At 38.8% G+C, this 24,665-nt stretch overlaps 5 protein-coding genes across 5 annotated transcripts; 2 read left to right on the top strand and 3 right to left on the bottom strand.

Moving 5' to 3' along the window:
• Positions 1–140: 140 nt before the first annotated feature.
• On the bottom strand, positions 141–2,032 carry LOC116021071 (rho GDP-dissociation inhibitor 1-like). The gene is made up of 4 exons (XM_031261678.1): positions 1,516–2,032; positions 930–1,151; positions 669–793; positions 141–553 (listed from the first exon to the last, which is right to left on the bottom strand). The coding sequence occupies exons 1-4, from the start codon at positions 1,733–1,735 to the stop codon at positions 473–475; spliced, it is 648 nt and encodes a 215-aa protein (XP_031117538.1). The 5' UTR covers positions 1,736–2,032; the 3' UTR covers positions 141–472.
• Positions 2,033–3,008: 976 nt separating this feature from the next.
• LOC116020556 (putative lipid-transfer protein DIR1) lies at positions 3,009–3,305 on the top strand. The gene has a single exon (XM_031261025.1). It carries the CDS (start codon positions 3,009–3,011, stop codon positions 3,303–3,305), a length of 297 nt encoding a protein of 98 aa, XP_031116885.1.
• A 9,725-nt stretch (positions 3,306–13,030) lies between these two features.
• LOC116020557 lies at positions 13,031–13,636 on the bottom strand. Its single transcript, XM_031261026.1, has one exon. It carries the CDS (start codon positions 13,634–13,636, stop codon positions 13,031–13,033), a length of 606 nt encoding a protein of 201 aa, XP_031116886.1.
• Positions 13,637–15,382: 1,746 nt separating this feature from the next.
• On the bottom strand, positions 15,383–16,428 carry LOC116020559. Its single transcript, XM_031261027.1, has 2 exons — positions 15,540–16,428; positions 15,383–15,414 (listed from the first exon to the last, which is right to left on the bottom strand). The coding sequence occupies exons 1-2, from the start codon at positions 16,426–16,428 to the stop codon at positions 15,383–15,385; spliced, it is 921 nt and encodes a 306-aa protein (XP_031116887.1).
• Positions 16,429–17,279: 851 nt separating this feature from the next.
• Positions 17,280–24,403, top strand: LOC116019494 (glycerophosphodiester phosphodiesterase GDPDL3-like). The gene is made up of 9 exons (XM_031259718.1): positions 17,280–17,612; positions 18,418–18,711; positions 19,221–19,336; positions 19,648–20,152; positions 20,780–20,818; positions 21,530–21,814; positions 22,522–22,661; positions 23,162–23,642; positions 23,776–24,403. Exons 1-9 carry the CDS (start codon positions 17,504–17,506, stop codon positions 24,072–24,074), a joined length of 2,268 nt encoding a protein of 755 aa, XP_031115578.1. The 5' UTR covers positions 17,280–17,503; the 3' UTR covers positions 24,075–24,403.
• The last annotated feature ends 262 nt before the right edge of the window (positions 24,404–24,665 follow it).

A 24,665-nucleotide genomic window follows, 5' to 3' on the forward strand; every position in this document is an offset into this window, starting at 1 on the left:
CCAGTTGGGCGCTGTTCATTGCTATGTTAAAAAAAAAAAAAGAGTCCCATAAATTTATGTTTTTTCTTTTGGCTTTTTCTTCTCTTCATTCCCTCCTATTTTTCTCTCATACTTCATACATGTAAAAACAAAGAAAAATATTTAAACAGAACAAAATAAAATGAAATTATATTAAAAATACATAACAACAAACACTGATCATAAAAATTCCAAAAAAAAAAAGAGAAAAATTTCAATGAATGCTTTTATAAGGCGTGAAGGCAGGCAGAAGATAGCCCTTCAATTCAGACTGAAAACATAAAAAGAGTTTGTAAAAATTAAGAAAAAACCTAACAGAGAATAAGTACTAGGATAGGGGATGTAGTAAAAAGGCTGCTGCCATATATATAACTCCATGTTCCTAACTTGATAACAGTGGGTGCAGATAGAGTAATCCCAGTGATCAAAATCACCATATGATCTGTTACTTCTCCTATGATGTTTCTGCCCACTCCTTCTGAATGTCAAAGGTGTAGGTGATGTCCAAATAGACCTTCTTGTCATCATCTATGAACTGATACATCGTCACATCATTGAATTCATTGAATTAGTGTTTTTTTTAATGTAATAGGGTCAGTTGTATTTATAAAAAAAAAAAAAAAACATTATCAGGATTTGTTGACTGTAACCTTAGTTCTTGCAGAATATGTTCCTCTAGCAAACATGCCAGAGGGAGTAGTCTCTTCAGGCATCTCATGTATATATGGCTCTACTTGTGGGCTAAACGTTCCCAGCATCTCTTTAGAGCTGTCAACTGATCGAAACATTACATTACATGAAAACACACGAAGATCAGTTTCCCAGCCAGATGACCCATGACCTTTTGCATGGAGTTGACTCTAATACTAAATTAAAGTCATCCCAACTAGTCTAAGCTCTACATATATTACCTTTGATTCCGGTTTTCCAGACATAGTTAATGTACTTGAGGCCGCAAACAATCTCGTTGCTGACCTTGATGGCGAATCTGAGCCGATATTTGCTGCCTTCTTTTAAGGTAAACCACAGGCCTTCTGGATTCCTCCCATTCTCAGGAATCTGAAGAGCTATATCACCCCTTCCAGCAGAGATAATTGTGAGGCTCAAAACCTTCACATCAGGTTCTTGTGCTTCTGCACCAAACAATACAAAAACCAGACAACAACTCTAACCAACACAACCTTAAAATTAAAGAATACCTTAACATGACATCATATGCATGCAATATAATTCAACTATCAGCTTAGACCCGATCCTTGCAATATAATTCAACTATCAGCTTAGACCCGATCCTTGCGGGGCTGACTGACGGGCGTGCCATGGGTCAGTTCCACTAGGTCAAAATGCAACAAAACAGAACATTCCCATAAACAATACTTAGCTGTCCAGTGGGTCAGTTCCGAGTAGGTCAAAATGCAACAAAACCGGGTCATTTCCAGAAACAGCGCTCGGCGGACGAAATAGGCAACTATACTAAGATTTTCCAGAAATGTGTACCTGGATTGATTTCCACGCTCCCAAGGAGCTGTTCTTTCCACCTCCTTAAGCTTTCATCATCCTTGTCCATCTCAAGATGCTCCTTGATACTGCACTTAGGACCCATCTGAACGAACTCTTCATCCTCCTCAGTCGCATAAGATGACTTGGCACCATGATCCGAGTCATCCTCACCGTCCGTGGGAACCTCGCGACCTTTCTCATGGTCAGACCCTCCCATTGTCACTGCTTTCTTCTTTCAGCAACACCGTTTCGATGAAACGATCAAATGTTAGTTAGTACTTATAGTAACACGTACAATCTGGGAATTAATTAACGGTGAGGATCTCAGACGGGGATGATAGGACGGGTCGAAAGAGAAAGCAGTTGGGGGTGATGAGGGGATGCGTTGTGTTCTCAGGCTCAAACACAAAGCTGAGGTTTCAAGGTCATCATTAACCGCACCGAAACAACGTATCACAACTAAGAAACATGTTCAGTGTTGGAGAGAAATTATAGGTAAAACGTACGTGTAGTGGTGAATTGAGTGGTGATGCATGCCCCGTACCAGTAGTTATGTATCTATTATTCTTGGTGATTTCTTGTGGTGATCCGAGTATATGTGAGACTAAGCAATGATTATGGTCCCGATGACCACCTAATTCGGTCTTTATTTGGACCCCTTCTTCCTATCTACAGTTCCTTTAATTTGTCCCTTTAATAACAAGTCTCCTCCATATATTCATGAAACACTCAGAATTTTTAATCTATATATAATATTATTGCACGATGAATTGTCATAATTTCGAATAGTAAGTAAAGAATCAATACATGCAATTATGTCAGTGATATGATCCCGGCCACACTTATTGGACTACCCATTCTAGCTAAGTTTAAATTAATACTATACCTGCCCCATATCTCACAATTTTTGTTGAGTCGAAATGAAATTGTATCAAATGGGCTCATTGATGGCTTTAACTTCTGTTTACTGGTTGTCTGTGCAATATGGCAAAGTATTCTGTGAATTCGGGTCAAAAATACAAAATTTTAATATCGAATACTCACAATTTATCTATTGAACGTTTATAATTTATATACTGAACATTTAAGTAAATTATGATGGGTCTACCAAAGTAGATTCAGGTCCATGGTATAACTATTGGTGTAATAGAATGCAGATTTTTATTATTATTTAATGGAAAGATGCTGCCTTTTCCCTGTGAGTTGCAGATTTGTTTTTTATATTACTCTAGCTTCACGGGACTTGGATTATACTCGTACTACAGTAAAAGCCAAATCAAAAGTGGAAAACAGATTATTATTCTTCTTCCATAAAGTACTAGTATAGATAGCTACTAGCTAGTCCGTGACGGGGAAGTCACGAGCCAAATGGTCCAGGCTCCTGTATATATAGCTACAAGATCGCAGGCCAATATGCATCAGATCGATCAGTTGCAGTCTTGCAGATACAAACTAAACCACAGGCGGCCGATCTAGTACAGTGTGCTAATATGTCTAAGACGTTATTTATGGTGTTGAGTGTGTTGGTGATGATTGTCGTGGCAAATGCCCAGACAACAAGCAGCGTCATCTGCAAGGTGAAAGTCACTGAGCTGGCGGAATGTCTGCCGGCGATCAGCGGCGCGGCGCCCAAGGATCCCACCAAGGCCTGTTGCGATGTTCTGTGCAAGGCTGACTTAAAATGCATGTGCAAACTCAAACCTCAACTCGCCAAGTTTGGTCTCAGCCCTGAAAAAGCCATGAAACTCCCCGGCAAATGTGGCCTTAAGGTTCCCCGCCAATGCTAACGCTCAAACCCCATTCTATTCGCTATTATTGTGAGACTCATTCGTCAACCTAATGTGGTGTCTACCTGTCTTTAATTGTCTAAAGCTTTTCGTGTTTTTGTTTTGTTTTTGTGCAATGAAACGGTGCGAATGCTCACGTGCGTCAAACAACTTTCGGCGTTTGTTAACGTCTTATGTTGTCCAATAATAAATAGTATTGTCTTTTTGCTTCAACAAGAATTTTGCACCTTTGCTTATATTGCTAGATTAAGTATATTGGGCCCAAAACCATAATAAGCTCTTATCTAAAGATGGCAAATACGTCGAGCAGGCCCATACACTGTAATGTTCCAAGGCGCCTTAGCTTGTAGTCTTGTACAATAAAATTATGTGTTTATGCACGGCCCATGAGCCTGGTGGTCCATGTCGGGCATATTATTATATAGACCCGAGTCCACTTTGCAATGTGGGTCCATATCTAAAAATACATAATTTACCTACTGAATGCTTACAATTTATATACTGAAAAAAAAATTGTGAACATTTAGTATATAAATTATGTACTTTGACCGATGTCCACCTTACAAGGTGGACCCTGGTCCATAGCATAACTGTCCGTCCATGTCGACTCCAACCGACCGGAAATCTCACGTAAAACTTTTTTTTTTTTTAAACGGTTCAACTCCTACCACGAATATTGAAACTTTGAGTTTAGGTGAAGATTTATGTTTGAATTATGCTCTTTTTAGACAAAAATATATAGTTTAGTATTAAACTTTAAAACTAAATTGGTTCAATTTATTTCCTTACAAACTTAAAAAACTAGTTCATAAAATTCAGTGGAAGCCTTACATGGACATAGTTACATTACTCTCCCTCAACAAACCAACATTTAACTACTACACAGGTGAGTGGTGGATAGGTGTGTACAGGGACGACAGGACCAAACATTTGAAGTGGGCTCCCGCACACGTCGCATGTATAATTATAAAGATTCTTGCCCCACATACTCCGGTCTGTCATAATATTTTACATTTTCAACATCGCCTATTAAATATAAATAAATAAATATCTAATTCTCCTTCCTCTTACTTTCCACATATTCTTATTCCCCTTTTTTCCACCGATTACGAATCAAAGAAAATTGGATGCACGTTGAGATATAAATAATATGATATAATTATATTTTTTTTGTAGCAATTATATTTAATAATATCAACATTATATTTCCATATGCATTGGTCATTAGCTATGGTCATGATTGATATCAGATTAATCTGTAACATAGTCATAGCTCGTCTCAAGCTAACATTAGACCAATTCTAAATTGAGAGAAGATCGAAAAGTTAATTATAAATCATATTGGTGATCACCTTTGGAGGTGTTATACACCTCATCCAACCAATTGGTTCTAAATTAAGAGAAAATTGAAATGTCAGCGCTACATAGGTTAAGGCCTAAACTAATTTGGTGATTATATATAACCAAACAACAATGTTTTTCAAATACTATCTTTATCCGCCAAACATATTGGCCCTGTTTGGTAAATGACTGTTGGCTGATTTGGTTGGCTGTTTGGGTTAGAAGGTATGATTTGTTGATAATATTAGCTGATTGTAGAAAGTTGTTTGATAAATTAGCTGTTAGCTGATAGCTGTTTGGTATAATTTCTTTTCTCAAAAAGCTAATTGAAAAGACTGCTTTGAGTAGCCTTTTGAATTTTAGCATTTTGGAGTTGCAAAAAGCTTATTAACCAAACAACTAATAGTGGTCAAATAAGCCAAAATTGACTGATAGGCTGATTATTTACCAAACAGGGCCATTACGTGTGATTATTGACACCTCTTGTGACTCTCTTTGAGAAAGTATTACAAGATTGAATTCTGGTAGTGTGATATTGACTATTTGAATTACAATAGATAGAGAAAGTACATTGAACTACTATGCACTGATCAAATTATGCACACGCCAAATTTATGATCATAATCTATAACTAAATGAACAAGCTGACAAGAAACACCTACGTAGTATTAATTAATGATTATTATACATTAATGAAGTTTATCCAATACATACATTTGCATAGTAGTTATGCGTTTCTTTGTCAATTTATTTAAATAAAAAAAAAACAACAACAAAATACTCATTGAAAAGTATAAAGTCAAGCAACTTGTTTAGCCAAATACCCCACAAATTGATGTTGTATTTAAGTGTTTGTAGAACCTATTGGCGATCTCAGTTTTCCAATTGGCTATATTTTAACGCGGACCAATAATAATAATAATAATAATAATAATTATGTTCTATTTGTGTGTTTAGTGTTTACATTAACTTAATATAATATGTTAGCCTACTAATTCCCCTGTAAATGGTCTAATATCCAGCTAATTAATACCCTAATATAATAATTTGATGTTGATCATTACGTTGAATATACATTAATCTTGATGATTGTTGTGTATGTGTGGATCCAATCATATTTAGACTGCCCATTCAACGTAACGGATTATAACATAAAGGCATTAAAATTAAATATTTATGATATCGGAGCAAATACATTCATATAGTATATGGCTATTACGGTTTATTTCACTAATCTACGAAATATTTTTGAAACAATGGTCTTGTTTAGTAATTTAACAGTTTGACGTGATCAAAACGTTAAAAATTTGATTAATCTAACGGTTTTAGCGAATTTGACTAATTTAAAGGTTTGACGTGATCAAAATGTTTAAAAATTTGTTTGGTTAATAGTGGATTTAGATGACGGTTTAAAGGTAAATATTCATTTTTTTTGGTCATAATGTTTTCCCCCCCTCTTTCTTAATTGTAACTAAAAAACACATCCAAAGAATTTAATTATTGAAGATGTTCTAATATCTTTATCTACTTTTTTTAAAAGCATTGATAACCCATTCAAATTAAGAAAATGACTCTTTTATCTTATATATTATAACTTATTATTTATATCACTCTCACACTCAAAGCCAAAAGGATGTAGACAACCCTCTTTCTAACACCAACTTTGAACTTTCAACAATACCCGTTTACTCAAAACCATTCGTTACGGTATATACATGCTATTATATTGTATAACAAGTAATAAATGGCAATTTCATTCAGATTAGTGAGCTGGTTAACTTGATAACTATAATGATTAAAGTTCATTTTTTCGAGGAAGCTGACTATTGACTTTATCAAATTGTGTCAGTCAACTACGACATTTATACACAATCTAAATTAGTTTATTTCACTGTAAATCTTTATCGGATATATGTTTGAATAGCGGAATATAAAAAGACTGTCCGGTGAAGAATATGGAATTTCTCATACCATTATTTACATCATTGTTGCTTTCATATTCTCTATATGTTTTATCTTTACTCTATGTATATCTCTTTCCAACAAAGACAGCCAATGCAATTCCTAAATAGGTGAGTGGTGGTTCGGCATTCTCGGATTTTTCCTATACCACTGAAACTCAAGCTGGCTTAATCGCGGGGGTCCCACAATAACGTGACCCGTTTTGCGCGTTCCGGCTTGGCTTGATAATGAAATATGATGAACGATGATGTTATATAATAATAATTATTATTAATCTTTTCTTTTTTTGGTTTTCTTAAAGTGCTTGAAATTTTGGGCTGACCCGCTGGCATTTACTAGTTTCCTCTGACCCATGTTGTTGTCGTTATCTTAGTTGCCTGGCGTTCGCGCCACTTGTAACTTGGATGGCTCATGCCTCGGCTGCCGGCTCTGTTTTCAAACTTTCACAAGAAATACATGACTATGATGTTATTATTAAAATCTTGCCTTTAAGAAGTCTTGTGTTAGTAATTTTCTTTATTTTCATTCAAAATATAATTTTGAGTCCATAACCAAATTATTTTTTTTATAGTTACAATAAAGATATAAAAAATAGGAATTTGTACAATACTGATATACAACAACTACACATATGTTATTTAAGTGTATTGAATATTGCCATTATTGATAGTAATAATCTTCGATACACCCAAATATATAACATTTAGTTGTACTTAAAGAAATTAATACTATAAAATTTTTTAAATATATAATATAATAATTTATTTACATTAAGGGAAAATCGCACTTTTAGTCCCTCAACTGTATCCATATATGCAATGTAATCCTTCGTTGTCAATTTTGCAAAATTGGTCCCTCAACTGTTTTGAATTGTAGTCAATGTAACCCTTCGGTTAGATTTCTCACTAACTAGTGTTAAAACCATGGGCACTTTGATAATTTCACAACACAATGGAATCCGTGGTGATGGTTAGCACCGCCGTGGTCGCCGACGGCCGGAATCTGCAAATTCAGAAAATGTTCTAGAAATGAATCTTACGGTGCAAAGGCAACATAAGAGGTCCAAATGGCTCCAACAACGCTGGGGAATGAGAATCGCAAGAGGTCAAGTGCGATCTATCACAGAAAACATATCAATTTACGAAAGAGGCAGAAACGAAGGTAAATATCAATTTACATTCTGGAATTAATGAATTGAAACAGGGGAAGCCAGTAGTGAAAATTTTGGAGACCGATAGGAAGAGATTAGCAACAGACCCAGACATGCCTCCTGCCAAAAAATCATAGCCGGAAGTGATAAGCACAGAATGCGAACGCCGAAAATGGACTTGAGAATCGCCGGAATACACAAAAAACCATGCGACCTTTCACCCCAGCATCCTTGATTCCAGAAAACCCAGTCGAGCCACCACCTTTGCTAGCACCCAATCGACCCAGTCGGAACTGGGCTCTACTAGTTTTCACCCCTATCCTACATTGATCTAATGATCTATTACAAGTTGAAATATGCTATAAGAAATGGATGCACTTTTCCCATTCCAATTCTTGGTCAAACTAGAAACAGTAAACATACAGAACCTTTCTCAATATTCTAATCATTTATACTACTTACCTTTAAAAAATCAATAAATGCTCAAAATTCAACAGCCATGGCGATTTGAAGATTGAAAAATGCATGTCTCCAACAGGCTTGGTGAAGATTTGAAGCACAGTTCCCTGGCCATCTCTATCCACTAAAATCCCCAATTCTTCACACTCCTTAATTTGTTCATCGTTCAGAACACCGTCGAATCTGCTCTGTAAATTCTTGTAGTATGTCGGCAGCGGCGACGGCATGAACTCAAAACTTCCGATTCCGCTCATCTTCCTCATTTCTCGCAGTGTTCTGAAGATATCTTCGCTTGCAAGAGCTAAATGCTGGAGTCCTAGTCCTTCGTTGTGCTCCAGATGGTATGAATTTGGCTCTTCCTTTTCGTCCCGTGAACCAGTTCGTTCAAGCAGAGAAGAAACGTCTCGTCACCGTAGCCAATGCCGGAGGAAAGAGGAAATTGGGGGTAAAACTTAGTGGATTGTGAAATTACTAATGTGCCCATGGTTTTAACACTAGTTAGTAAGAAATCTGATCAAAGGATTACATTGGCTACAATTCAAAACAATTGAGGGACCAATTTTGCAAAATTGGCAACGAGGGACTACATTGCATATCTGGATACAGTTGAGGGACCAAAAGTGCGATTTTCCCTTACATTAATTTCTTATATATAGATGATTTTTTTCATCAATGGGGTTGCTTTATTTTAAAAACATATATATTTTTTTTGTAGCAAAAGGAGGATTATGTCCAAGGTCAGTAATTGACCCTCACAGTGAGGTGTTTCTCCCATTTCTAACCATTTTCACCGCTCCTCTTTGGATCACTGGAGCTGCTGCACAAATTCCCTTCCAAACGTTGGAGTCATTTCGCTTTCTCTTCATGTTCTCCACCTGAGCGTCCCCCTTCATGTACTTACAGGTTAGAACCTTAGCCCAAGTGCTCTCGGGCTCTTTAATAAGCCTCCAGCCTAGCTTGGTGAGTAACGCGATATTGAGCTCACGCATGGATTTAATCCCCAATCCTCCTTCTTTCTTAGGCATTGTGACCGTTTTCCAGTTAACCAGACTTGTTTTTCTCCCCGTACCGTCTCCGCCCCAGAGGAAATTCCTCGTTTTCTTGTCAATTTCATCACACACACCTTTCGGAAGGAGCATGGTTTGCATGGAATACGATGGAAGTGCGTTCAGCACTGACTGGACTAAAATCTGTCTCCCAGCGAGACTTAAGAAGCGCGTTTTCCATCCTTCTAACTTACCCTGGACTCGGTCCATTATATTCTTACAGTGCTCCTTGGTTATCCTTCCATGCAAGGATGGAACCCCGAGATAGCGTCCCAGATCCGAAGTCATAGGAATGCCCGCCATCCTAGCTAGTGAGTCCACCTTTTGCCTACACACATTAGTCGAGAAGAATATGTTAGACTTTAATTTATTAATCTTTTGCCCCGAATACTTACAGAACGTGTCGAGGCAATTCATGACCATGCGAATTTGATCTTCCTCCGCTTCTGCAAACAGGACTATGTCGTCAGCAAAGAAGAGATGTGAAATGGAGGGTCCATTTCTAGACGTTTTAATCCCCTTCCACCTTCCTTGTGTAACAGCTCTAGTGATAATGTGGCCGAGTCTTTCGATGCATAAGACGAACAAATATGGCGAGATGGAATCTCCTTGTCTAACCCCTCTTTCAGGTTTAAAACGCTCGAGCTTTTTTCCTTCCCAAAGGATCGACATTCCAGCCGATTCTACACAATTCATAATATTCCTAATCCACTCATCACTCATGCCCGCTTCTTTGAGAGTGGATCTTATGAATCTCCAATCCAAGCGATCATACGCTTTCTCTAGTTCGATTTTGAGTATCATATACCCCTTTCGCCCTTTCCCGAGTCTAATTGTGTTCAAGACTTCCTGATAAATGACAATATTATCTGTTATTTGCCTGTTTGCTACAAAACTGCTCTGGTTGGGACAGACTAAATCCGGCATAATATTTTTGAGCCTGTTCGTCATGACCTTGGTTATTAGTTTGTAGGCGACATTGCAAAGGCTAATCGGTCTCAGCTGATTTATCCTCTCCGGGTTTTCCACCTTAGGAATTAGGACCAGGTTTGTTTCGTTTAGACCATCCGGGATGTCACCAGTAGCCCAGAAATCTGCAACCAAATTGTACATGTAATCTCCTACTATATTCCAGTGCTTTTGGTAGAACATGGCATGGAAACCATCGGGCCCCGGGGCCTTAAGAGGCGCCATACCCATCATGGCCTCCTTTACCTCCTCCTTGGATATCGCCCTGTTAACAGAGCTCCATTTTTCTTCGTCAACTCTTGAGAAAAGGCCATTAATTTCATTTGAGTCCTCTTCGACCTCCTCTTTCGCGTACAGCTTCCTATAGAAATCCTGGACCATGTTTTCCATTTGCTCCGTGTCGTGAGTCCATTCATTATTATCGGTTTTCAGTCCGTGAATTCTCCTTCTCGCCCGGCGAACCAACATCGCTGCGTGATAGAACTTAGTATTGCGGTCTCCCGAATGAATCCAATCCTCTCTAGATTTTTGAAACCATTTAAGCTCTTCTTGGTGAAGCACTTCCTCTAATTCCTCCTTGAGTTGTCTTTCAAGTTTGAGGAGCCCATTGTGTGGGTGACAATCCATGCTCCTTTGAATACCGTCTATTCTAGCTAGAAGTTTCCTCTTCCTTCCTTCAATGCTTCCAAAGACCTCTCTGCTCCATTTCGAACAGCTAGTCTGCATGTTAGCGATGTTGTGCATAATTGATTTGTTCCTCTCCCAACCATCCTCGATCATACGTTGAAAGCTTGGGAGTCTGCTCCAGGCAGCTTGGAACTGGAAAGCATGTTGCTTCTGAGTTTCAGTCACAATGCCCATATCAACGAGAAGAGGAGCGTGGTCTGAACACACCCTGGCTAGGTGTGTTACCTTCGTCCCCGGGTACTTCGTGATCCACTCCAGATTACACAGTGCTCTGTCAAGTCGAGCCCCGGTGAAAGTAGAGCTGTTCCTTCCTCTTGTCCAAGTGTACCTGGTGTTGGTCCCAAGGGGATGGGGTACAAGTCTAGAGGGGGGGTGAATAGACTTGTATAAGATTTTGCAAATCTTTTCAACCTCTCGTGTGTATTGAACTTAGGATGTTTAGGTTCGATACCTCACGAGGTGAAGACAAAGTTTTATGCGCAGCGGAAATGTTATCCCCTTTTAGTTAACACGAGTTTGAGTTAGTTCGAGAAGTGAGTTTATATGCAGTGCAATCGAGAGGTTAGCGAGAGATAAAAACAGTAAGTAAATGCAAGAGAGATTTTTAAGTGGTTCGGCCAACCCGCCTACGTCCACTCTTCTTCCAGAAACTCCCTGGAAGGATTGCACTAAAAACTTCCCTTATTTAGTACAATATCGAGCGCTTGAGCTTTGATCACGAAGCCCGCCTCAAGCCTCAGGTTTTTCGCCCCGCTTCTTGTTACTCCACCTCTCGAGCACTTGACCTTTGATCACCAAGCCCGCGTCAAGCCTCAGGATCTTCACAAGACAGCTCCCAGGTTACTCCGCCTCTCCAAGGTCTTTCTCCCCGCTTCCAGCTACTCCACCTCTCGAGCACTTGACCTTTGATCACCAAGCCCGCGTCAAGCCTCAGGTTTCTTTCACTCGGACAGCTGCCAGGTTACTCCACCTCTCTTGCTTAATCCAAAGCAAGGTGTTTTTGGTTGTCACAGTTGAATGTAACAGACTCCAATCTGACCACAAGCTATCGTTGAATCAACTTCAATGTAGAGCAGCTTTGGTCACCTTCTGGATGTATAACAGTTTAAGCTTTGTAACTCTCTTGAAACACTAAGATGTGTTTTCTCGCTATTTTGAATATCAGGATGATATTCCAAGTTAACCACTTTGCACTTTGAACGTTTTAGACAGACACTTCTTAAGAATTTCGAACCCCTTCTCTTCACTCCCCTCTTCTTTGTCTTTACGTCCTTATATATGAGAGTAGAGGAATAATTCCGTTGGAGGGAAAATTATTCCGTTTGAAATTTGTCTCCCATGCTGATCATGGGTCTTGCATATTTTCAGCATATTTCATGGAGTGGTGATCTTGTAACTTGAACCTCTTTGTCTTGTAGTGAATGTTCCATAGTTCACTTTTCTTGAGTCCATGCTCCACTTTCGTCTTTTGATAAAAGTTACTCTTTTTATATTCCCATTATTCCTTGTTTGTAGGGAATCAGACCACTTCAGCATTGGTGCACCTTTTGACCGTTTGTGGTGGAAATCTGACGTGTCATCCATTTCCGCCCATTTTGAAATCTTCACGTTCGGCACCTCTTCATTATTCCATCTCCATGATATTCTTCTTCTCCAGACTTTAAGTATGACCGTCATTCAGCTTTGTTGGAGAATTGTTAGTGTATCGAGACCAAGGTTGATATCTTGATTGCTTAATGTCTCGAACTCAAGTATCGAGAGGTCTATCTCTCGAACTCTGTTTATGTCTCGAACTGGATAACTGTATCGAGAGGTACTACCTCTCGAACTCTGCTTATGTCTCGAGACTTAGTTGATGTCTCGCAGACCCTTATTCCTCCAGAGTTGTCCCATGCTTTCTTCTGATCTGTCTATATGATTACAACACGAGACTTCTAAGATGTTCAAACAAGTTTACCTTAAGCTTAAATATTTTCCGAGTTGAGCTCAAGTTACCCGGTTGTATTTTCGCTCTTAGTTTACTTGTCGAACTTACATTGATTCCTATCTTTCGAGACTTTGGGGATTTCTACTTAACCGTTGGTATCATCAAAACATATTACATGATGTTCCTAACACCTGGCACCAAAGAAACCAAGATCAATTAAACCTTCTTTGAATACCCATTGCCTCATACCTGCACACCTATGATTCTGAAAATTGTTCGGATTGCTGACGTCTTCCATGCAAGTGACGGCATTGTAGTCGCCCATCGTTAGCCATTCATCGTTGAGGGGGAAATTATCCCCGGAGAGAGTCTCCCAAAGTTTCTTCCTCAGATAGTTTGCCGGGCTGCCGTAAACAAAAGAGATCAGCCCAAGTTTTTTCTCCCCCCTGCTCACTCTTGTTAACACAAATTGTGGATTGGTTGCTATGATTTCCACTGTAGTATTGCTTCTCCACATGAGCCAAATACCTCCGCTAAAGCCTACGGCCTCCACTCTAATCCAATTGTCGAACCCGAATGCTTTGCATGCCTTATCCGCAGCAGTGCCAGAGATTCGTGGTTCTAAAAGGCACACCAAATCAGCTTTGGTTTTTTGAATCAACAAAAGGAGAGCTCGTCTAAAACCACTAGACGCAGCCCCTTGGCAATTCCAGCTTATTATCTTCATGAGAAAAACACGACAAGAGAAAAACGACGAAGCACACACAACAAAAACAAGAACAAAGCTCATTGCTCCGCGCCCCCTAGGCCAGATGAACACTGGCCCTCGGCAAATTCCACGTCAATCATGGGGTCTCCCGTGTTACCCTCCTCGGTCGTTCGTTCCCCGTCCGGTGGATCTTGGTGATGGTCACCCCCATTAGCTTGAAAGGTAAACACTTCTGTTCTACTCCCCTCCTCTGTTATCATTGTTCTCTCCACTCAATTCCCCTTGTCGAAACCCCGAACCACCGTATGGTTCTCTGTCTCTGCTGCCTGATTCCCTTGCTTTTTATTATTATCATTTCTCCTATTTCCTTCCTTAGCTCTGTACACCTTCTGCTTTTCCTTATCATTTACTGTATTAGTCTTTGCCTTATCATTAAGGAGTTGAGCTTCGGTAATCTGCACTTGGGGCCTTTTTCCTTTTCCAGCCAAAGTTGTACTTGTTGGACCGTCCATCATCGCATGTTCCTCTTGTATTTCCTCCTCTATTTCATCTTCTAGGTTCTCTAAGGCTCCAAAACGTGAGTTGTCCCAGATTTTAAATCCTTCCTTATTAAAGTTGATATTGTTTCCTTCTTGGTTCCATCCTGACTTCCCTTTGGTATTTGCATTCTTGCCTTCCATAGTTTTCCCGTTGCTTCTCCTAGGTTCAACTTTGTTTTGGTAGTTTCTTGGCTTTCTGTTTGCAATCATCCAGCTTCCATACTTGTCCCCTAACGGTCGAGTGACTCCCTGATTTCGTGCTCTTTCTTCTCTGACTTTCCATGTAGGACCTTGCCTCGTCTCCGCCGTTGGGTCTGCTGGATTCGCCGGACTTTCGCCCTTTTCTGCCGATTCGGCGTTTTCCGGTTGAACATCCTCTTGTTTGCAGCCCTCTCTCCGGTGCCCCACCATTCCGCACTTGAAGCAAACGAGGTGAAGACCCTCGTACTCAATGGTCCTCATTTTATTCCTGAGTGTGAACCTCGCGAGCAAGGGTTTCGTTATATCCACTTCCACGCAAACTCGTGCGAAGAGCCCTCTGGATGCCATGCTTGTCGCATGGTCGACTTTCTTTGCCTTCCCTATCATATCTCCAACTCTCATCAGAAAGTCGTAGTCATAGTATTCGATTGGAAGGCATGGAAATCGCACCCAAACAAGGAGCCTCTGAGTTGTATCTCTCATGGGGTCAAAATCGGGCTCCCATTCCTTGACTGCGAGGCAGTGATCCAACACCGTCCACGGCCCTCCCAGTTTTGCATGCTCATAGTCGGTCACAGAAGAGAACCGGACAAGAAAGTATCCATTTTGAATTGCTATAAGGTCCATCCCTGATTTGGGATTCCATATGGTTCTCAGACGGCGTAGCATGTAGTTATATCCGACGGTTTTCCCCAGCACCTTGATGATGAGGGTGTTCTCCCATCGTTTCCTCATTCTTCTCTTTTCCTCTTTCGTGAGTTTGATCACAGGGCAGTCAGGATCGTCATCTGGTTGTTCACCCGCTTCATCATCTGAGACATCGTCTGTTATGTCCTCTCTGTCTCTCAACCCTGTTAGAGCTCTCCTAAAAGAGATAGTCGGGCTTCTTCCGACCTGAACTGGATTGTTTGAATGTCCCTCGTTGTTCTTCATCGCGTCCGGCACCGATTTTGTCAGCCCATCTTCCTCCATCTCCATCGGTTCTCCGTCCCTTTCCGCTAGCCCTCTTTTTGTTTTCTTCTTGCTACGCTGAAGTAGATCTGCTTCCTTCGCCGGGTCTCCGGCCAGGCTTTGGTTTTCCGTCTAGCTAGAGAGCATTCTCGTCGATAAACAGTCTTCCTAGTATATATAATTTTTATGGTGTTAACCAATACTTATAATATTCATATATATATATATATATATATATATATATATATATATATATATATATATATATATATATATATANTTCCATGTAGGACCTTGCCTCGTCTCCGCCGTTGGGTCTGCTGGATTCGCCGGACTTTCGCCCTTTTCTGCCGATTCGGCGTTTTCCGGTTGAACATCCTCTTGTTTGCAGCCCTCTCTCCGGTGCCCCACCATTCCGCACTTGAAGCAAACGAGGTGAAGACCCTCGTACTCAATGGTCCTCATTTTATTCCTGAGTGTGAACCTCGCGAGCAAGGGTTTCGTTATATCCACTTCCACGCAAACTCGTGCGAAGAGCCCTCTGGATGCCATGCTTGTCGCATGGTCGACTTTCTTTGCCTTCCCTATCATATCTCCAACTCTCATCAGAAAGTCGTAGTCATAGTATTCGATTGGAAGGCATGGAAATCGCACCCAAACAAGGAGCCTCTGAGTTGTATCTCTCATGGGGTCAAAATCGGGCTCCCATTCCTTGACTGCGAGGCAGTGATCCAACACCGTCCACGGCCCTCCCAGTTTTGCATGCTCATAGTCGGTCACAGAAGAGAACCGGACAAGAAAGTATCCATTTTGAATTGCTATAAGGTCCATCCCTGATTTGGGATTCCATATGGTTCTCAGACGGCGTAGCATGTAGTTATATCCGACGGTTTTCCCCAGCACCTTGATGATGAGGGTGTTCTCCCATCGTTTCCTCATTCTTCTCTTTTCCTCTTTCGTGAGTTTGATCACAGGGCAGTCAGGATCGTCATCTGGTTGTTCACCCGCTTCATCATCTGAGACATCGTCTGTTATGTCCTCTCTGTCTCTCAACCCTGTTAGAGCTCTCCTAAAAGAGATAGTCGGGCTTCTTCCGACCTGAACTGGATTGTTTGAATGTCCCTCGTTGTTCTTCATCGCGTCCGGCACCGATTTTGTCAGCCCATCTTCCTCCATCTCCATCGGTTCTCCGTCCCTTTCCGCTAGCCCTCTTTTTGTTTTCTTCTTGCTACGCTGAAGTAGATCTGCTTCCTTCGCCGGGTCTCCGGCCAGGCTTTGGTTTTCCGTCTAGCTAGAGAGCATTCTCGTCGATAAACAGTCTTCCTAGTATATATAATTTTTATGGTGTTAACCAATACTTATAATATTCATATATATATATATATATATATATATATATATATATATATATATATATATATATATATATATAGTAAATGCCTTTAATATTACATATTTCCTTAATACTAGGAGCCTTTAATACAATAAAAAAGATGACCATATTATGAGGATCCCATCTTTGTAATACAAAGAGAATGTTAAAGTTATATTACTAAAAATAAAAATAAAATAGTCTTTCAAATTACTAGCCATAGTGATATATTTTATGCGACAGGGTTGGCCGATAAAGTATTGACAAGAATTGAACTTGTCAGTTATCATTTTCTGATGTGAGAATTACGCTCTATCTACTCGTCAAAGGAGGATATATATTATTTGTTTTGTATATTGATACATGTGATTTTTTAAACAATCAATACAAATTTTGTGGCGAAAATTGAGAATATATACTTTTTGAGGGTAAAATTAGTATTTTTGGTAGAAATTGGGTATTAATTATGAAAGGGAATTAAGCCGACAAAGAGAAATGGCTGGCTCTTAGCCGTAGCCAGATTGAAATCACTGAGTTCTGGAAGACTGGAACGCGCAATGAAACAACCGGCTCGCATTAAATAATTAATAATTATAATATTTGCCAATTCAACAAACAATAGTACCACTACTAAATAAAAATGCAAAATAATCTGCCAGCCTGAAAGCTAAGCTTAATGCCTCTCTCTATTTCTGTTCATCAGAGCTGCCAATAAATCTCTCTCTCTCTCTCTACTGTGCAGTCATCTACGCGTCTGGTTTGGTTGTCCTTCCAGTTGAAATTGACCAAATCTACTGCCGCATTTAGCTAGAAGACCCGAAGAAAGCTGTCGCCGGAGAGATTTTGAGTCTTGCCGGAGTAGTTCTTCGGCTGAGCTCCCTGGCAATGTGGAAGCTCCGCTCGATCTTCAACCTCTTGCTTCTCTGCTCCGCCGTGACATTGGTCGCTGCTCAAGGATCTACTAATACTACCTCGAAATGGCAAACTCTTAAAGGTAACTTCTCTCTCTGCTCCTCCTGGCTTCGTGTAGGACGTTCCTCAGCTTCATACCGAGCTGGAAACTTCCAGTTCCATATTGATTTCTTGTTTTCCTAATTTTTATGACAACTATGCTACTGGTTTCTCCCTTTGTAAATTTTTACTGTTTCGCGATTAAGAAGAGAATGTGCAAAAAGTCGTTTAAGATGCTTTTAATAGGTTGCTTAGTTATATAAGTTTACTTTAAGTGAGTTAGTTAGACGGTAATATGAGAAATTAGTGAGTTGAGCAATAACGAGGACTGCAGTTGTTATAAATAAGTTTAACAATGATATATGGAACGTAATTCATCATAGCCTATTGGTTGATTTACTGCCTTGAAATTTGTATTCAATTGAAATTGAATTGTGCAGTATATGCCTGCATTAATTAGATTTTCAAAAAGGATAACTCGTTTGTCATGTTTTTGTAGCCCACTTGACTAAGGCTGAAAAATCCTATAGGAACATAGCATTGGTTACAATTAAGTGCTGCTTCCATAAAGTATATGTATATGTATATGTGCATGTTGAATGCTCCGTTTTCCTATGTAATAAGCAATCATTCTTGATTTTTAGCATCTTTAGAAATGTTGCTGTAGATGTACGGTGTACCTTCCCGAAAAAAGTATCTGCACTTCTGTAGAAAAGGGAAATAAAAAATTGGTGAAGATTCTTCATTCTGTAAATGTATCAATGCTACTGTACATGTTATTTTCTTCTTTAATGTCAGAAAACTGAATTTCTATATTAAATATATATTTTTTTGGTTTCGCTTTACAGGAGATGCACCCTTAGTCATTGCTCGTGGTGGATTTTCAGGGTTATTCCCTGACTCCAGCTTTAATGCATACCGTTTTGCTGGGTTGACTAGCTTAACTAATGTGATTGTGTGGTGTGATGTACAACTAACAAAAGATGGAGTTGGAATCTGCTTTCCAGATATCAAGCTTGATAATGCCTCCAACGTTGCTACACTCTTCAAAGATAAACAGAGTACCTACCTTGTGAATGGGGTTTCAACGAAGGCATGGTTTCCCATAGATTTTAATTTCAAGGAGCTGGCGCTTGTCAACTGTGAGTTTTGGTCTATTAGCAGTCTTTAAATTTTGTACTGGCTATTTTTTGGCATAAAATTGGGGCGAGGTCAGATGTTTGATAGTGTTACCCATACATGCATATGAATGCTTACTCATTGAATTTAGGGGTGACTATTGTTTGGCATCAAAATTGGTTGGGATGGGCTGGAGCTTGGGGTTTGGTATTGCTTTGGTGTGCAATTATGTGGGTTAAGTTCAGTAATTATCAATTTGTAATGACATGTAATGTTTTAGGTTTATCTCCCATCTATAGAATCAGAACCCTTGGAAAGTGACTTAACATATATGGTAGTTGCAAATATTTCATATGAACCAGTTATAGTTTGGCTCTCTCCTGCTCAATGATATCCTTCCTTTTAACAGTTGTACTAATTGATGCTAAGAGAGTTTACTTTTCAGGATTCAGTGTCAGAGAAGCTACATATCTTTTGTATTTTGATACTTGGAGACTGTAATTATGCTGATTATATTTGTTTCCTTGAACAGTGCAACAAGGAGTTTATTCTCGATCAAGTAGATTTGATGGCACTGTGCAGCCGATTCTTACTGTCGAAGATGTGTTTAATAAAGTCCAACCTCCAGGGTTATGGTTGAATGTTCAGGTAATTATTCAATCCCAACTTGCTCAATATTTCTTCACTGATTTATCTAATTCCATTTTTGTATCTTAAACTTTTTAGAACTTGAGGTGTTTTATATACAGAATTACTAAGTTTTATTTTACTTTGATTTAAGAAATCCCCTTTTACTGAAAAATACTTGGGATTTTGGTCATGGCATCTTAACAACTTTGGGTTTACCCAAAGTGCAAATTGTATGAAATAAATTGGAAATAATGGTATTTATTGTTGAGGTATGTTATCCTTGTTCTGTCAGCCTTTACTGAACTCTTCTTGTTTGACTAATTTTGCAGCATGATTCCTTCTATAGCCAACACAATCTGAGTATGAGAGCCTTTGTTCTTAGTGTATCTAGAAGGGTTGTTATTAACTACATTTCATCACCTGAAGTGAACTTCTTGAAAAGTATTGCATCACGAATCAATCCAAAAGTGACAAAACTAGTTTTCCGATTTCTTGGAAATGATGAAACTGAACCTTCAACCAACCAAACATATGGATCTCTGTTACAGAATCTTGCTTCTATTAAAACCTTTGCCTCAGGGATCCTCATACCTAAAAGTTATATCTTGCCAGTGGACACGTCTTCCTCCTATCTACAGCCTGCTACATCTCTTGTACGGGATGCTCATAAAGTGGGCCTAGAAGTTTATGCCTCAGACTTTGCCAATGATGTTCCTTCTGCCTTCGATTACAGTTATGATCCTGTAGCAGAGTACCTTTCCTTCATTGACAATGGGAACTATTCTGTGGATGGTGTGCTCTCTGACTTCCCAATAACACCATCAGGGGCCATAGGTAAGATATCAACTAATTTGATCTCTTGGAAGCAAAGGTGCTCCTAGCACTATATATCATTTTATTCTCTCATGGCTACAAATGAATTTGTGGTTAAATGTTTTGATGGGAACTAGAAAAATGTGGAATTGCAAGGCTAGATTCTGGTATATATAAATTGCCTTTTGAAAGAGCCACCAATAAACTACTTAGTAGCAAAGGGAAGTCTCCAAAAACTTGTTTTATGCTTGATTTGACTAGGTATTCTAATAATTATCATTGGATGTGCTCTGTGGGCTAAAGGAGATGCAGTTAGAACAAATAGTGGCAATAATATGATGGTAACCCATTTCAATTGTGAAAATGCATATGCTATGTAGATAACCTATTAAATCTTGAAGAAATCTTTTACGGAGTATCTTTTTTTCACGTGTACTATTGTGTTCTCATCAAATGCGGTCGTTTCCTCTAATATGCATTACCAGTTCTCATATGACTTTATTGGTATTGCTTCAACTCAAGTTAAAATGCTTTGTCCATGTTATGTACTGTATTCAATTTGACATGTATCAATATCCTGACGGTTTGGAGACTCTACCCTTATTTAGATAATTACCTCCTTGCTAAAACATTGTTATTACATTGCAGACTGCTATTCTCATATGGGGAAGGGGCAAAAAAATCAAGGTATGCATATTATCACTTGCTTTATTTTTGTAAAGGGTCTCTTACCAATTATGCTGTAGTTGAAGATTTGTTTCCATGGTTGAGTTGAAATATTTTTAGCTGGAGCTCAACTATTATAACTTTCAGTGCTTGAGTGATATTGATAGTATAAATCAGCTGAATACAGTAGCACCTTGGTAAACATAGATGCTCCCCATTAACAATGCTCATAATGTAATACACAGTGTTGTGATAATAATATGTTGATGTTCATGTGATATGTGTTCAGATGGTAATGTATTAATTAATATTTAGATGGTTTTATCACTTGGATTTTAATATATTAACATATGAACATTAGTGCAGTTGTGATTTGACCATTGCTGATAGGGTGCATGTACTCATGTACACCTAGTCTGCATGCAAATATTTGCCAGCTCAATGTCAGCATAATTGAACATATCTATTTTTAGTCCTTAAAATGAACTAAATAATAGATAATCCTATAAAACAAAATTTTCTTCAGAATAAATTGCTGCTAGCATTTTACTTAAAGGTAAACTTGGTGAAGCATGGGAATATTTGAAATGTTGAATGACTCTTCCATGTTACCCAAAGATAATAATAACGATAAAAATAAAATAATTGTTAATTTTACTTAAAGTTAATTAGGTAAACCTCTTGCAAATAGTGACTTGTGAATTTTTCTCACTTTTTCCTTTTACTATGTAGTGCCAGAGCTTCTGGTTATCTCATCTGATGGAGCAAGTGGGGACTATCCTGGTTGTACTGACAAGGCATATTCTAAAGCAGTTTCTGATGGCGTAGATATTATTGACTGTACTGTCCAAATGACAAAGGATGGAATACCTTTCTGCATGGGTTCTGTAAATATGATAGATGGGACTACAGCTGCTCAAAAATTCAGCAACCTTGCTGTTAGCATTCCAGAGCTCAAAACACAAAATGCAATACATAGTTTTGACCTCAATTGGAATGATATCCAGAACCTACAAGGTAAGTTCAGAAAGTTTTACTTTTGCAATTCTAGATCAACCCAAATGTGTATTCAAACTACATGCTATCCTTTCCGAGTAACTTGACTGCCTATCAAGTTGCTTTGGGACAAATTGAGAACCTAAAATGTAAGTTCAGACAGTTTTGCAATATTGGATCAACTCAAATGTTTAAACTAAATGCATATCCTTTTCGAGTAACTTAACTATCAATCAATTTGCTCAACTGCAATATTTATTATAAAAATGCCTTTAGGTTGCCCTTTCTTTCTTGCTAGCAAATTCTGTACACATATGGCTTTTATAATCTACAAGTTCCAAGTTGTATGCTTTTAAGCATGTAAAGTTGTCTCTTTGGAGATATTTACTACCTAATTATCCAAGCCAGGCTGTCTAGGAAATTGACTTGTATTCTGTTCTCTTTGAAAAATGGTTCTGATGTTTTAAAAAGCCTTTTCTCTAATTTGCACGTGCTCCGTGACAAAATAAAATAAAATGAAACAGAATTTAACAGTAACCACTCAATCTAACCTCCTTATTTTGCCAAGAAGGTTGCTTTAGTATTTGTTCTCTATTTTGATGATTTGCTAAAGATCTAACATCACTAATTGCTGCTAGGATATGTTGATTTCCTTATGCTCACTTCCCATTGTTGTTTTCTAAATAATTGCTTTTCACTATGTTGACATGTGTTCCAATTTCTTGCAGCACAAATATCAAACCCATTTGCAAAATTTAGATTGTTCCGGAATCCAGCAGCAAAAAATGAGGGGAAATTTATGACGCTTGATGATTTTTTGACATTTGCAAATGCTACATCTGTTTCTGGTGTTCTCATTACCATAGAGGTGAGTTCATCTAGTTTCACTTTTTTTTTTTCTCTGTATTTTGGCTCCTGGCATCTATCAGTGTAAGTGAGATTATTGCATCAAGAAAAGGAGAAATATATACTCCGTATCAAAGAGCCTGCTTATTCACAGTCCTGCACTGATTCACAAGTTGAGAATATATTTGCTCTAGCATCTGTATGGATGGAAATGAAAAAAAAAAGGAGTATATTTTAATATTCAACAAAAGAGAGGCTTAAGTATATAATATTATCACTTCAGCTACTCATATAGCTGTTGATTACTTTAACGTACAGTGAAGGGGAATTGAAAAGAAATAGCAACATTTAGTAACAAATCGGACTTTTCATTAGTAAATTCTGTGCATGATCCTATTAAAGTTGTCTTGGTTGCCCTGACTTGCTGGAAGGAAAATTGGTTCATAGAAGATGCTAAAAATGAGCCGAGTCTTTAACCTTTGTGTTCACTTATTTGACACTCTTCATCTGTGCTCCATGCAGAATGCAGCATACCTGGCAGAAAAGAAGGGACTAGGTGTGACTGATGCTGTTCTACTTGCTCTCAACAAAGCTGATCTGACAACCAAGAAAGTTATGATTCACTCAAATGACAGCTCAGTTCTGATGAAATTTACAAATAGCAAGTATGAACGTGTTTATGGGATTAAGGAGGATATCAGTGATATTCAGAACTCAACTATTCTGGAGATCAAGAAGTTTGCAAGTTCTGTAATCATAGGCAAACCATCCGTGTTTCCAACTGAAGATTTATTCCTCATTGGGGTAACAAATGTTGTAGCAAAGCTGCAAGCTTTCAAGGTTAAAGTATACGTGCAACTCTTCAGCAACGAGTTTGTATCTCAAGCATGGGACTTCTTCTCAGATCCATATGTGGAGCTAAATAGCTATGTTTTTGGTTCCGGTGCAAATCCTCTTGATGGTGTTATAACAGGCTTCCCAGCCACAGCTAATAGATACAGACGTAAGTAAATTACCTTTGAACTATGACACTCAATTTGCACAATTGTTAATCAGGCAACTTTTTGTTGAGCTTTCTAAACTATTTTGGTTTCTAATTTGGCACTGACAGTAGACAACCTATTGGTATTTCACAGGCAACCGTTGTATTGGGTACAAGGAGACACCTCCATACATGCTCCCAGTTGCACCTGGTGGTCTTCTTCAACTCATGTCTACTCAGTATTTACCACCAGCGGAGGCTCCCTATCCTGTCCTGACAGAGAGCGATGTGGTGGAGCCACCTCTACCCCCAGTTGCCAAGATTGCTCCAGCTAGTAACAATACTGGATCAGCTCCAGGGCCTAATTCTCGTCCTAGTGGGCAATCTGCAATCACCGCTAGCATTTCCATGATCAGCATGTGCATTCTTCTGGCAGTCTTGGTGATTTCTTGAACATGATTGTTTCCTCAGAGCTCGCGAGCTGAGGTAGCCGCCATTTTGTACAATTTGTATCTCCATCTACTCTATTCACTTATGTTCAAAGACGGATTCTGAATCCAAACAGAGTTGGGCTAGTTCAGAGTGCACCTCAGATAACTTTGTGATTTCCCATTGTTTATGTCAATGTCCATGTTCATCCTATTCATGCCATTTTCTTTTCATCTTAAACCTGGTTGGGGTGTTGCTTTAGATGCTAACGCATCGTAACGCTTCGGTTTTGGATTATTTATTTATTTATTCATTTAAGATGGTAAACCATGAGAGCGGATTCTGGTTGCAATTGTTTGCATTGCCATGCTGTTGTATTGTTGAAGAACCAAGCTTACTCTGTGCACACCTTATTGTGATTACTGATTGTCCTTTATCACAAAAGTCTAATATGTTACATCTATAAATTTATGTGTCACCTAGTCTTATTAAAAAGTCCACATATTATTAATGTTCTATTTTACACCCAAAATTTAAAACAATAGTTTTTTTATTGAAAGAATTAGGTGAGCATTTACAATTCCTTTCCACTGTTTATACCATACACAGATTATA

The sequence above is a fragment of the Ipomoea triloba genome, chromosome 5 (genome assembly GCF_003576645.1).
Source record: "Ipomoea triloba cultivar NCNSP0323 chromosome 5, ASM357664v1".
NCBI classification, from domain to species: Eukaryota; Viridiplantae; Streptophyta; class Magnoliopsida; order Solanales; family Convolvulaceae; genus Ipomoea; species Ipomoea triloba.

What these genes read in the sequence shown, in the direction of transcription:
- LOC116021071 (XM_031261678.1), bottom strand. Translation starts at nt 1,735, where the DNA reads ATGGGAGGGTCTGACCATGAGAAAGGTCGCGAGGTTCCCACGGACGGT. An exon ending in GAGCGTGGAAATCAATCCAG is followed by an intron (nt 1,152 to 1,515) that starts GTACACATTTCT and finishes TGTTTGGTGCAG; the next exon opens with AAGCACAAGAACCTGATGTG. An exon ending in CATATTCTGCAAGAACTAAG is followed by an intron (nt 554 to 668) that starts GTTACAGTCAAC and finishes ACGATGTATCAG; the next exon opens with TTCATAGATGATGACAAGAA.
- LOC116020556 (XM_031261025.1), top strand. Translation starts at nt 3,009, where the DNA reads ATGTCTAAGACGTTATTTATGGTGTTGAGTGTGTTGGTGATGATTGTC.
- LOC116020557 (XM_031261026.1), bottom strand. Translation starts at nt 13,636, where the DNA reads ATGAGCTTTGTTCTTGTTTTTGTTGTGTGTGCTTCGTCGTTTTTCTCT.
- LOC116020559 (XM_031261027.1), bottom strand. Translation starts at nt 16,428, where the DNA reads ATGGAGATGGAGGAAGATGGGCTGACAAAATCGGTGCCGGACGCGATG. An exon ending in AACGGCGGAGACGAGGCAAG is followed by an intron (nt 15,415 to 15,539) that starts GTCCTACATGGA and finishes TATATATACTAG; the next exon opens with GAAGACTGTTTATCGACGAG.
- LOC116019494 (XM_031259718.1), top strand. Translation starts at nt 17,504, where the DNA reads ATGTGGAAGCTCCGCTCGATCTTCAACCTCTTGCTTCTCTGCTCCGCC. An exon ending in GGAGCTGGCGCTTGTCAACT is followed by an intron (nt 18,712 to 19,220) that starts GTGAGTTTTGGT and finishes TTCCTTGAACAG; the next exon opens with TGCAACAAGGAGTTTATTCT. An exon ending in TGATATCCAGAACCTACAAG is followed by an intron (nt 21,815 to 22,521) that starts GTAAGTTCAGAA and finishes AATTTCTTGCAG; the next exon opens with CACAAATATCAAACCCATTT.